The 14,022-nt window shown below is 37.1% G+C and overlaps 1 protein-coding gene across 2 annotated transcripts in view; it reads left to right on the forward strand.

Annotated features, from left to right (window-relative positions):
• The first annotated feature begins 2,834 nt into the window (after positions 1-2,834).
• The window catches only part of cmc1 (C-x(9)-C motif containing 1), a 25,502-nt gene continuing 14,314 nt past the window's right edge, over positions 2,835-14,022 (forward strand). The window contains exons 1-2 of one of the 2 annotated variants that reach the window (XM_079836655.1): positions 2,835-2,977; positions 3,577-3,651. In XM_079836655.1, coding sequence (XP_079692781.1) covers positions 2,959-2,977; positions 3,577-3,651 — 94 coding nt within the window. In that variant the 5' untranslated portion in view covers positions 2,835-2,958. Of the gene's footprint in view, positions 2,978-3,576; positions 3,670-14,022 lie in introns of both variants that reach the window. The other variant, XM_079836654.1, reaches the window with a different exon arrangement.

A 14,022-nucleotide genomic window follows, 5' to 3' on the forward strand; every position in this document is an offset into this window, starting at 1 on the left:
CTGACCATACACCTGACCATACACTGACCATACACTGACCATACACTGACAATACACTGACAATACACTGACAATACACTGACCATAACACTGACAATACACTGACAATACACTGACAATACACTGACAATACACTGACCATACACTGACAATACACTGACAATACACTGACAATACACTGACAATACACTGACCATACACTGACAATACACTGACAATACACTGACAAGACAATACACTGACCATACACTGACAAATACACTGACAATACACTGACAATACACTGACAATACACTGACCATACACTTACCATATCACTGACAATACACTGACAATACACTGACAATACACTGACAATACACTGACCATACACTGACAATACACTGACCATACACTGACAATACACTGACAATACACTGACAATACACTGACAATACACTGACAACACTGACAAGACAATACACTGACCATACACTGACAATACACTGACAATACACTGACAATACACTGGACAATACACTGACAATACACTGACCATTACACTGACAATACACTGACCATACACTGACCATACACTGACCATACACTGACATACACCTGACCATACACTGACAATACACTGACCATACACTGACCCATACACTGACAATACACTGACAATACACACTGACCATACACTGACCATACACTGACCATACACTGACAATACACTGACCATAACACTGACCATACACTGACAATACACTGACAATACACTGACAATACACTGACAATACACTGACAATACACTGACCACCATACACTGACCATACACTGACCATACACTGACCATACACTGACCTGACACTGACATACACTGACAATACACTGACCATACACTGACATACACTGACAATACACTGACAATACACTGACCATACACTGACAATACACTGACCATACACTGACCATACACTGACCATACACTGACAATACACTGACAATACACTGACAATACACTGACCATACACTGACAATACACTGACAATACACTGACAATACACTGACCATAACACTGACAATACACTGACCATACACTGACAATACACTGACCATATACACTGACAATACACTGACAATACACTGACAATACACTGACAATACACTGACCATACACTGACCAATACACTGACAATACATCTGACCATACACTGACAATACACTGACCATTACACTGACCATACACTGACCAATACACTGACAATACACTGACAATACACTGACCATACACTGACAATACACTGACAATACACTGACAATACACTGACAATACACTGACCATTACACTGACAATACACTGACAATACACTGACCATACACTGACAATACACTGACAATACACTGACCATACACTGACAATACACTGACAATACACTGACCATACACTGACAATACACTGTACAATACACTGACAATACACTGACAATACACTGACAATACACTGACAATACACTGACAATACACTGACAATACACTGACAATACACTGACCAATACACTGACAATTACACTGACAATACACTGACAATACACTGACCATAGTCACTGACCATACACTGACCATACACTGACAATACACCTGACCATATACACTGACCAATACACTGAACAATACACTGACCATTACACTGACAATACATACACTGACAATACACTGACAATACACTGACCATACCACTGACCATACACTGACAAATACACTGACAATACACTGACCATACACTGACAATACACTGACAATACACTGACCATACACTGACCATACACTGACAATACACTGACAATACACTGACCATACACTGACCATACACTGACAATACACTGACCCATACACTGACAATACACTGACAATACACTGACAATACACTGACAATACACTGACAATACACTGACAATACACTGACAATACACTGACCATACACTGACAATACACTGACCATACACTGACAATACACTGACCATACACTGACAATACACTGACAATACACTGCTGCCTGAGTCAGATCTGAAATCACTATTCTTGCTCTTCGTTGTCCTTGTACTCTTCCTCCTCTTCCCTCCTCTTCCTCCTCTTCCTCCTCTTCCTCCTCTTCCTCCTCTTCCTCCTCTTCCTCCTCTTCCTCTTCCTCCTCTTCCTTCTCTTCCTCTTCCTCCTCTTCCTCCTCTTCATCTTCCTCCTCTTCATCTTCCTCCTCTTACTCTTCCTCCTCTTCCTCCACCTCTTACATGAACTCTTCCTCCTCTTCCTCCTCTTCCTCCTCTCACCTCTCATATTGTTTCCATTGATGTATCAACACTCACCTGGTCCACCTGTGTGCTCTGAACTGGCTTATATTCTACACAACTGATTTGATCACATCTTTAGAAACAAGTGTGAATTATTTTGAGTTGTTGTGTGTAAACGATGACTGCTGTGTTGAAGTTGTGTTTAACTTTTGCCACATGTATGTACCACAACACAGTGCAAAATGTGTTTTTAGTGAGTGAGAATGTGTTTAGAGTTTTGCAAAAAGAGTGGATGGAGATTGTGCAACCAGTGTCTGAACTACCTGAACTTGTTTAAGGTTTTGCCTACAAAGTGACTGATTTGACAAATGGGTTTAGGCCACTGAGCATTGGGTTCAGAGAATGGGCTTTAGTGTTTTAGCAATTGTGAAATACTGTAAAATCCTAAGTTATATATATATTACGTGTAAGGACATGGCGTAACTTCAGTTTCGTTGTGACGGTTTGTAGTCCAATCTGAGCTCCGCAGAACTACAATGACCCGAAGCTCTAGCGGATAACGCTGCCGTCGTCACCGGAAGTGGCTGATACAGTCTCACGCTAAACACGCCGCCCAGAGGGTCACATTGGACACAGATCAATGTTTTATAACAGAAAGAAAATCCAATAACTATTAACAGTAACTGAAGTGTAAATGGATCCGTCTAAACCAGGTACAGGAGCATTTTCATTTCCCGCGGGATGTTTGTTGTGATTATGTGTGTGAATGTCAGCACTAACGTTACACTTACACAACACAAGATCATCACACGCGCTTATTCATGCGAGAAATGTCGTGTCTTTGGTGTATAAACACAATTTACATGTTTCTGGTCATCTGTAGATATAGACTGTCACATCAGGAGTTGATTTAGGATGAATGATTTTAACATGAATGAATCAAACGACTCTTTTGCAGCTGTCAGTCACGAGACTCAGGGTTTGATTATTGATTATTGACTGGATGTTGTGGTTCATATGAACATGATGAGCAGGTTTAGAATAAACGAGTTAAACAAATGTTTATTAATTGATATGGAGATAAAATTAACTTTTAGTACCCACTGTAATGTGCACAAACCTATTCTTCTCTTATTAAATGTGCTATTGTTCTTCTATAGTCTCACACACAGCTTCAGTGATTATAGTCTGACTCAAAAGTCTATTTGAGGCGGTCAATGCTAATATCAAATAAATCAATGTATGTGAAGCGCAGTTATTGATGATAGTCTGGATGTAGTGTTGATAAAGATGCTGATGTTTGTCTCCACAGAAGAGCAGCACCTGAGGCATGTGGAGAAAGACGTGTTGATTCCCAAGATGATGCGCGAGAAAGCCAGAGACAGATGTGCGCAACATGTGGACGGTACTTTAGGGATTTACATCAATAACTATAAATAACATGTAGCCTAAGTCATTTATAGAAATGTTATTGACATTATGCCAGAGCTGCTCTGCCTTTGTCTGTGATGTTTGATTAATGTAATATTTACTATAGTAGGCTACTAGCTACTTAAATTTAATTAATAAAAACAACCATATTATTTTTTTCTTTTTAATTTCCTTTCTATGAAAAGATTTCCCACAAATTATGTGTTGTGTATTTTCTGGTAATCAAATGAAGACATAAGACAATAATTGAATTTATCTTTTAATATGATTAAACTTTTTTTGTCAAACAAAGTGCTGCACAACTGAGCTTTATACGGTTAAAATTAAAACATTTTAATTTATTACTTAAAAAAATTAAGTTTTGATTATTATTATTACATTAGTGTTAGTATTATTAATTGAGATGTATCTAAATTCTACTGTACAACAGTGATGTATTTGTCAAGATAAACTGGACTTTTATTTTGACGTGTTGCCGTGAAGAGCTTTGAGTTTCTGTGTTTATAATATGACGGCAGTTTTTCTCAAATGAAACGGTAAAATGCTCATAAAGTGACTCTGGAGATGACGTCCGTGCGTTCATGTCCACATAAGAGACGGCAGAGATGGACACACACGACCGGCATAGTGACAGTGACCGCGATAGTGTGTGTGTGTGTGTGTGTGTGTGTGTGTGTGTGTGTGTGTGTGTGTGTGTGTGTGTGTGTGTTTGTGTGTGTGTGTGTGTGTGTGTGTGTGTGTGTGTGTGTGTTAGGGTTGGGCGATGTCCCCAAAATTTGCAGTTGACAATGTTTACAGTAAAACATTGTGATGGTCGATGATATCGTCGTTTTAGTTTTTTTTGGGGGGGTAAATAGGTAGATAATATAGTATATCTCTTTACAAAAATACTATTCTCTTAAAACTATAATTTCGTTATTTTTACTAACCCAAATAATGACTCGTCCGCTAGTTTGCACGTGAGGGGGAAAAATAGGTTCCTTCCACTTAAGAGTTGAGCTCTTTTTATTTTAATATATCTCTTTACTTAAAAACTATTTTCTACTTTTAAAAAATGTACTTCGTTATTTTACTAACCCAGTGTTTTGTATGTGAATGTTGTTTCACGTGAACATTACAGGAGTGAAGCACAAAGCTTAGCCTAGAAAGGAAATAATGGTCAGAGTTCTTCTTCATTCTGTTTCAGATCTGGATCTGGTCACTCGATTTTCCATGAATGTGAACAATAGGCCTAGTCCATTTTATCCCAATGGACATGGACATCTCGTTTCTTTTCCCAAATCTTCAGGTCGCACCCATGTTTGCAGGGGATTATAAACGTTTCTTCCTTTCGTTTGCTTATAATTAAGTCTATTATAACTATTCACATCCTTTACTGTGGTAAAGTATAAAAAACACTGTAGGACGAATACCTTATTACTTCAAAGTTTATTTAACTCAGTTTGTTATTAAACTTGGTAAGGCGCGTCAAGTTTGGTTTATTTGAATAGCGCATTTCACACACACACACACACACACACACACACACACACACACACACACACACACACACACACACACACACACACACACACACACACACACACACACACACACACACACACACACACACACACAAATCTAAATCTAAATCTAAAATGGGTTGGTCTGAAGTAGCTTCATTATTCATAGGTGTGGTTTGGGCGTAACGTGAATAAACCAATCAGAGCGTCATCCAACATTCCCTTTAAAAGCAGGTGCGCAAGTTCCATTATGGATTGCTATTATTATGGCGTATTTACCAGGCGCACGCCAGGAGCGGTTCACAGCCGAGGAGACTGATGAGCTTGTAAGAGCAGTGTAAGACAGAGAAGTGATGTTGTAATGTTGTACATTATGGTAAAGGTGATTTCACAGTCTTTTTTTTTTCAGTCTTTCAGTTTTTCAGTCGATTTTTGTTCCTGGTTCTTGACGGACAAACCAATTTGTCAGATGTCCTTATTATAGTCACTCAAAACCGGGATGGCAATTCAAGTCACATTTATGTTTTGTTTCACTGTAATGTCACATTTTCCTTAAGGGGGGGCGTTTTCCCCCACTCTACCCTACATATAAGTCTTGCCACTATTGGGCAAACAGGTCTTATCCTTAATTATTACAATTAGCCTGAATCATTTGTAAGCTAGATTTATGCCTATTTTTTCACATCTTCGTGGCACACCACAATGATTTCCGTCATCTCATGTGTTAATATTTTTTAGTGTAACAATTTATTATTTGCAAAAATAACTGTTGCATCTGTGTAGGTTACATGAGCAAAGTGTATGCGCGTTGTGCACGCTATACATTATGGTCAAGCATGCGCCCTTAAAATAGCATAATGAACAACGCGCAACGCGCCACTGACTTTAGACTAGGTTTTTTCTGGTCAGTGGCGCAATTGTTTAATGGAACAGCAAAATAGCACCAGGGATTGTTTGCGCCGGAACACGCCTCCTTTTTTGCTCTGAACCGCCCAGGGAGCGCAAGTTCATTCACTAGTTTAGCGACGTGCTTCTGTGGAGGGAAAAGCGCGCTTTGCGCGGGTGCAAAATAGGAATGACACATGCGTCGGTGTACAAAGTCAATTGCGCTGGGTGCAAGATAGGGCCCTTTATGTGAATCTGTTCTCTGTAGTTCCGATGTAATTCGGTCAGTGCCCTTAAAAGTTCTGAATTCGGTCCCCAACCCTAGCGGTCCGGTGGGCTTATATTCTGTGAATCTCAAAGGGTTAGTCTCTCACAAATGAGGAGTAACTGATGACAGAATTGTCATTTTTGAGTGAACTATAACGCTTTAGCAGTGCAGAGGGCGGGAGGAAGTGAGCCGCCCATGACCCCTGCTTTCGCTCACATCACAGCACATGGCGTAATCTCCAGCTCGGGTTTCCTCCTGATCTCAGATCAGATGGCAGGCAGTGGGTGATGGGTCACAATCAGCGGCTGGCGTCGATTACCCACTCTGACCTCGAACCTAGTCTCGCTGTCTGCTGTCTACAAAGACAACATCACCCCGAATTAACGACATAGGTGTGTGTGTGTGTGTGTGTGTGTGTGTGTGAGCGCTCCACACCTTACATTCACTGAGAGTCAAGTCAAGTCAAGTCAACTTTATTTATATAGCGCTTTTAACAATGTAGATTGTTTCAAAGCAGCTTTACAGTGTTAAACATGAAAATAATGCAGCATAATTTTATTCAGCTGTACAGCCATTCTGGAAAAAACGCTGATGTCATCAGTTCATTTCAATTATCATACAGTGACAGTGTGGGCTTTAGATCAATAATTTGATCAGTAATTTAGTTTAAATGGTTAATTTAGTTTATTATTTAGATGTATTTCGATGTTTAGTTGAAAAATTTAGTGTCCCCAACTGAGCACGCCAAGCCAGAGGCAACAGTGGCAAGGAAACCAAAACCCCATCAGGTGACCTAATGGAGAGTCACAATTTCTGGTCCAGATTTTGTATTGACAATGCCAGTCCAGCACTCTGTAAAGTCTCCTCCAGCATATTTTTAATATGTGTTGTAATGTTATCATTTTATGAATGAAGGCCAATATCACTGACACTGATGTCTCTAAATTCACAAAATGTTTCAACGAAATATCCAAATAAACCTAATTATTAAACTAAATAAACCATATAAAGTACATTACTGATCTAAAGCCCACACTGTCACTGTATGATGATAATTTAAATGAACTGATGACATTTTTTCTCCAGAACGGCTGAATAAAATTATGCTGCATTATTTTCCTGTTTAACACTGTAAAGCTGCTCTGAGACAATCTGCATTGTTAAAAGCGCTATATAAATAAAGCTGACTTGACTCTAATAAAACATTAATGATAGACATTACAGTATCATTACCCAGGTTTCCATCCAATCGGAAAAAGGTTTAGCGCATCTAAATATTTATGAATATTAGCCTAGAAATCTAGACGCACCCTAGTGGCAGTATTGATATAAACAGTGTTTATAATGAAATAACAATTTTTTGTTTATTTTTTATTTTTAGCAAGAAGCACTTGTGCGAATAAAAAATCCATGCGGATCAGTTTTATTCAATGTAAGATCATAACAAGCGTCTTAATGATTATTTTAAGGCGTCTCGTTGTGAAATGGCTGACATGGATTGTTTTAAAATACGGCGAATAAGCTCAATTTGACTTAGCTTATAGTCTTTAGCTTGTAGTCTCAATAGGATGATTTCAGGGGGATTGGGACACTTTTTCCAAGTCATCTCAAGTGTCCAAATCAGCCTGAAATCACTCTATGTAGAGCTCAAATTGAGTAAAGAGTGTTTTTTACAGCTTACCAGACACGGTCGATCTCCTCACGCACTTTCTTCCAAGCGAGATCCTTTTTATTCCCGCACCATGAGGGGTTTTTTATGGCTCATTGGTTTACATTATATAAAGCCGGTGGCCACTTTGAGTGACAGGTGGATTGCCGTTTGTCTGCTGTCTGTTAGTCGTCACCTTAGCTCCGCCCACGTCCCGCCTCTTTGCCCATTCTCTGTTCAGTACGAAAAATAGACAAAACTGCAGAATTACTAAAATTAAAATGAAAGCAGAATTAAATTGAATTCAAAGCTGCACTATGTAATGTTTTTTCAGTAAAATATCCAAAAACCACTTGGCCAGTGATATATATTTTGACCTCAGAAGTCCTTCATTATCCACAGCTGTGAGTTCACTAGAGAAATCAACTCTTTCACTAAATATATGCACTATATTAGCCATTATATTCATTATATTAGCCGTTATATTCATTATATTAGCCGTTATATTCATTATATTAGCCGTTATATTCATTATATTAGCCGTTATATTCATTATATTAGCCATTATATTCATTATATTAGCCGTTATATTCATTATATTAGCCATTATATTCATTATATTAGCCGTTATATTCATTATATTAGCCGTTATATTCATTATATTAGTCGTTATATTCATTATATTAGCCGTTATATTCATTATATTAGCCGTTATATTCATTATATTAGCCGTTATATTCATTATATTAGCCGTTATATTCATTATATTAGCCGTTATATTCATTATATTAGCCGTTATATTCATTATATTAGCCGTTATATTCATTGCTCCCCCTAAATATAATTTTTTTCCACTCAAGTATGTCGTAATAACGAGATCTTATGTCGTTAAATGACATATATTTTCTCCTAATAAGGACAGTGGCGTGACTTTAACGTAGTAATGACAGACCCCAGTCCAGCCACAAATATCATAACTATCTATTGGCCTACTGTAATTAAGACAAATGTGAGCCCGTCTGTGAAACCCCAGTCGCATAATCTAATGATGAGATATAGAGCGTCAAAGTAGTCATAGCCATAAAAATGACCAAAACAGGCCATTTGTGTTTATTGCTGTAAATGATAGATTACACCAAGGGCTTTGAGATGCAGTACTCAATTTTTCAATTATAATATTATAAATACTGAAATTAATGATTTTATTGACGCTACGTTTTATTATTTTGCACCAAAAAATACCGGACGTGGGCTTCTTTCATATTGATTTGAATCGTCTCTTTGTTTACTTTGGACGCAGAAACAACTGCTGATTCTTAAATCATTCGGTTCAGAAACGTATTTTTTACAATTACAAAGTGCAAACAGACCATAATATAATTTTCAACTTTTGACATGATCTTACTCAGTCAATATTAAAGATATCAAGGTTATATTTTCACAGAATGTTCTTTACATTATGTAGGATGCTTTTATGTATAAAACAGCAAATGACAAAAAAATGACTTTAGCTGGGTTTTCACAGACAGGGTCACATATATTCAAGAAATGTATTAAAACAGAAAGACGCTGTAGTTTCAGCTCGCGGAAACAGCCCAGTTACGCATGTCAATCCATTCCCGACGATCTTGGTTTGCTTCTTATTTATTAAATATACAGCCAAATAGTTGATTAAACATTGATCAAAATTAAAATACAATTTATACAAAACGAAATTAATTTTAAAGAAAGACTTTCTAGAAAACACAATTCAATGAAGTGCTCAAAATCCATGTCTCAGACATATGCGCATCTGATTCATACTCATGCTGCTCACTTTTCATAATCAACATATGAAACTTTAATCTTTAAACGTAGCCTAACTATGAAACTAAATAGGCTGTGTTTTCTTTAACCCTCTGTCTGACGAAGGCGTCAGCAACGTCTGATGGATTATTAACTTTATGACAGCAGAAACAACTCACAATACTCAATTTTAGCCATACTCAGGGTTCCCGCGGGGTCTTAAAAAGTCTTAAAATGTCTAAAATTTTATGAATGAAAGTTTGGGTAACAAATATGAAAAATAATACTTCTCTCTAAATAAATGTATATGACAACCCATATGTTTTTCTCCAATGTACAGTTTTTCCCCCACAGTGGATGCATAAGAGGCTCATATTTCATATTAAATACATAGACTTTAAGAAATTTATATCACAGATAAAAAGCACAGAATTTCTTTATTTTTTTATTTTATTTTTTACAATAAATCTTTTGACCTTTCTAATGATTTTAGTCATAGGCTGTCTGCATATTAACAGGTAACCCAGCAGGGTTTTTTTGTAAAATAAGTTTTCTGTAAAATATAAATGTTATTTTATTAGTATTATTATTATATTGTTATATTTATTCTTAAATACTCTATTTTTAATTTTTTAATAATTAAAATGTTATTGTAATAGTAATATTTCAAATTTTGTTAAATATTTGTATTTATTGAATATAATCATTATTATTAGTCTCGTTAATATATAAACATTAATATATAAAATGTTATATGCAAACACTTTTCATTTGTAAAAAATTTTTTTTGCATTTTAACCAGAATAATCGCAATTAGATATCTCCCCCAAATTGTGCATCCCTAGTTTATTCTATCATCCCTAGAGCATCCCCTGTTCAATCTCTATTAGGATATTAATATGCTGTTTTGTAATCTATTCTATTTGAGGGCAAGTTTGGCACGTTGTTGGCTGTGAAGGGTTACTAATGTCATTGCTTTTTTTATTATTTCTTTGATTTAAATAATTTTGGTAATGCGTCGTATAGGTCTTAAATTTCAATCTTTATGGTCTTAAAATGTCTTAAAAAGGTCTTAAATTTGACTTTCTGAAACCTGCAAGAACCCTGCATACTACAGAGAAGACATAATTATACACTATAAACCGTTTACTTTTATTTGTGTACAGTACACTCACAATAACAGCAAAGGCCGTGACTCAGGGAACAGATTATTTTGCACTCCACTCGAAACGCTTCATTTCAGAGATATATTTTGTTTATTAAACGCAAAGTTTTTAATTTCAAAAGCATTTCTAAATTCAGGTTATATTTCAAACAAACGAAATTCCAAACCAAAATAAAGTGGTAAAAAAACTCATCAAATTCAAACATTTTGCTCGTCTCTGTATGTGGCAGCAATGCGTCACAATAAACTGGCGTATGTAAGGCCTGTCGCGATGGTCAATAAATCAATGAATTACATTTCTGTATATGTTTAACAGGGAAGGCCTCAGGTAAAATAACATTTATTATAATGGGTTTATGTAGAGTTTGTTTTAAGTTCACTTAAATTAAAAGTTGTTTTTTTAAAGCCTAATAAATGTTGCCATTGGGAGCTTTCAGTTATACTGTAATGTAACGTCATTAATGTTTCATAGAGACATCAGTGATACTGGCCATCATTCATAAAAATATGACAATACTACACATATTTAAAATATAAATTGTCTTTAAATTGTTTCTACATTCATTTGGAGAGTAACTGAAATTATTACAATATCAAAACATTAAAAAGTATTAATCGTGATTAATTACAGAAAAGAAATGTGATTAATTAGTTAATGTTTTTTGATCGATTCCCAGCACCACCTAAAACACGATCATCTCTGCAGTTTCAGCTGTTTATTCAAGAGCATTGTTTGATAACCGACTGAGAGTCCATCGCTTTTTTGGTTTTGGTTGTTTTGTTCATTTATTGTGGATATTTAATATGCTTTCCGTTTTCATTGTTAAATAGTCTTTAGAAACAAAAGTTTATTGATCTTTGAAAAGGTGTACCTGCATTATTATGCCATTATCATTATTGTAGATGAAAATGGTCTCAGAACGACAATATTATTGTTTATCGCAAAGTTACCAGCAAAATTGGTTATCGTGACAGACCTAGTGTATGTAAAGTGGATCATTCTTCACAGATGATGGTGTGTGTGGACAGAAGACGAGACAGAGCTGTTTATTAAACTCATAAAAAACAATAGAATATAAAATGCCACAATTTATCAAGAGCTTGAAGCAGATAAAGCGAGAAACACACACACACACACACACACACACACCGCTCAAGTATAAGGGGCTTTCCTTGCCATCAGTGCTTGAATAACACGCCTACGTCTCCTTCCATTAATAATAATGCGTGCGGTGGCTGGGATACACACACACCTAACAACACACATGGCATCATTTTTGGAATTACTTTTCACAAGAGGAAAAAATGTGTTTTAGTCGTATAACATCAGTTAATGGAAATGGCGTCATTGCGCAATATTTTTTAGCGACTTTTAGAAAATATCACAACATTTTTGCGCAAATCTGTAATGGAAACGCGGCTATGGTTGTGTACCCTTACACCACTACCAGCCACATTGATTTTAATGTTATATTTGATTTATTAATTTGGGAAACTAATGAAAGGTCAAACCTGATGAGTTCAGTCCATGCTGGACCAAACACTGAGACAATCCTATTTGTCTTTTGAAATGGTTGAAATGAACATTTAAAAACTGCGACTCGGAGGCTGTGTGTGTGTGTGTGTGTGTGTGTGTGTGTGTGTGTGTGTGTGTGTGTGTGTGTGTGTGTGTGTGTGTGTGTGTGTGTGTGTGTGTGTGTGTGTGTGTGTGTGTGTGTGTGTGTGTGTGTGTGTGTGTGTGTGTGTGTGTGTGTGTGTGTGTGTGTGTGTGTGTGTGTGTGTGTGTGTGTGTGTGTGTGTGTGTGTGTGTGTGAGAGTGTGTGAGAGTGTGTGAGAGTGTGTGAGAGTGAGTGAGTGAGTGAGTGTGTGAGTGTGTGAGTGTGTGAGTGTGTGAGTGTGTGTGTCAAGTCAAGTCAACTTTATTTATATAGCGCTTTTAACAATGTAGATTGTTTCAAAGCAGCTTTACAGTGTTAAACAGGAAAATAATGCAGCATAATTTTATTCAGCTGTATAGCCATTCTGGAAAAAACGCTGATGTCATCAGTTCATTTCAATTATCATACAGTGACAGTGTGGCCTTTAGATCAATAATTCGATCAGTAATTTAGTTTAAATGGTTAATTTAGTTTATTATTTAGATTTATTTTGATGTTTAGTTGAACATGTAGTGTCTCCAACTGAGCACGCCAAGCCAGAGGCAACAGTGGCAAGGAAACCAAAACCCCATCAGGAGCAGAATGGAGGAAAATAAACCTTGGAGAAACCAGGCTCAGTCGGGGGGGCAGTTCTCCTCTGGCCAATTAACAAACAGCGTATGATTATTATTATTATTCTGGCAGCTTTACAGCTCGGAGGTCATAATAGATCAGAATATTCGAGGGACCGGGGGCAACATGCTGGAGACGGGTTTATTGAGGATGATGTTGATTAAATAATTATTAAAGTGCAATATTCGAATGATCGGAGGCAACACGCAGGAGACGGGTTTATTGAGATGCCGTGTCGATGAGGCAGTTTCAGGGGGAGTCTAATCACGGTCTCCCAGACACTTCGGGGTCCTGTGTTGGTCTTCTCTGGGCGCAGGTCCACCATCTGATCTGGATACGGCCTGGATCCGGCTGACTGCAGTAAACCTCGGGATAAAACAGAGAGACTAACATTAGCGTAGATGCCATTCTTCTGATGATGTCACGAGTACATCAGGTGTTATGGGAAGTGTTCCCGGTTCCGGCTGACCTAGTTAATGCAGCCTAACAATCATTTCATTGAAAAAGTGTTTTATGTGTATGCCACAGTAAAGAGATGTGTTTTTAGTCTAGATTTAAACTGACAGAGTGTGTCTGCTTCCCGAACAATGCTAGGAAGAGTTCCAGAGTTTAGGTGCTAAATAGGAAAACGATCGACCGCCTGCAGTTGATTTGGATATTCTCGGTATGATCAACTGGCCAGAATTTTGAGACCGCAGTAGACGTGATGGAGTATAATATGTTAAGAGCTCGCTCAAGTATTGGGGAGCTAAACCATTTAGTGCTTTGTAAGTAATAAGTAAGATTTTAAAATGTATGCGATGT

This window comes from Gobio gobio, assembly GCF_949357685.1.
Source record: "Gobio gobio genome assembly, chromosome: 15".
In the NCBI taxonomy this organism is placed as follows: Eukaryota; Metazoa; Chordata; class Actinopteri; order Cypriniformes; family Gobionidae; genus Gobio; species Gobio gobio.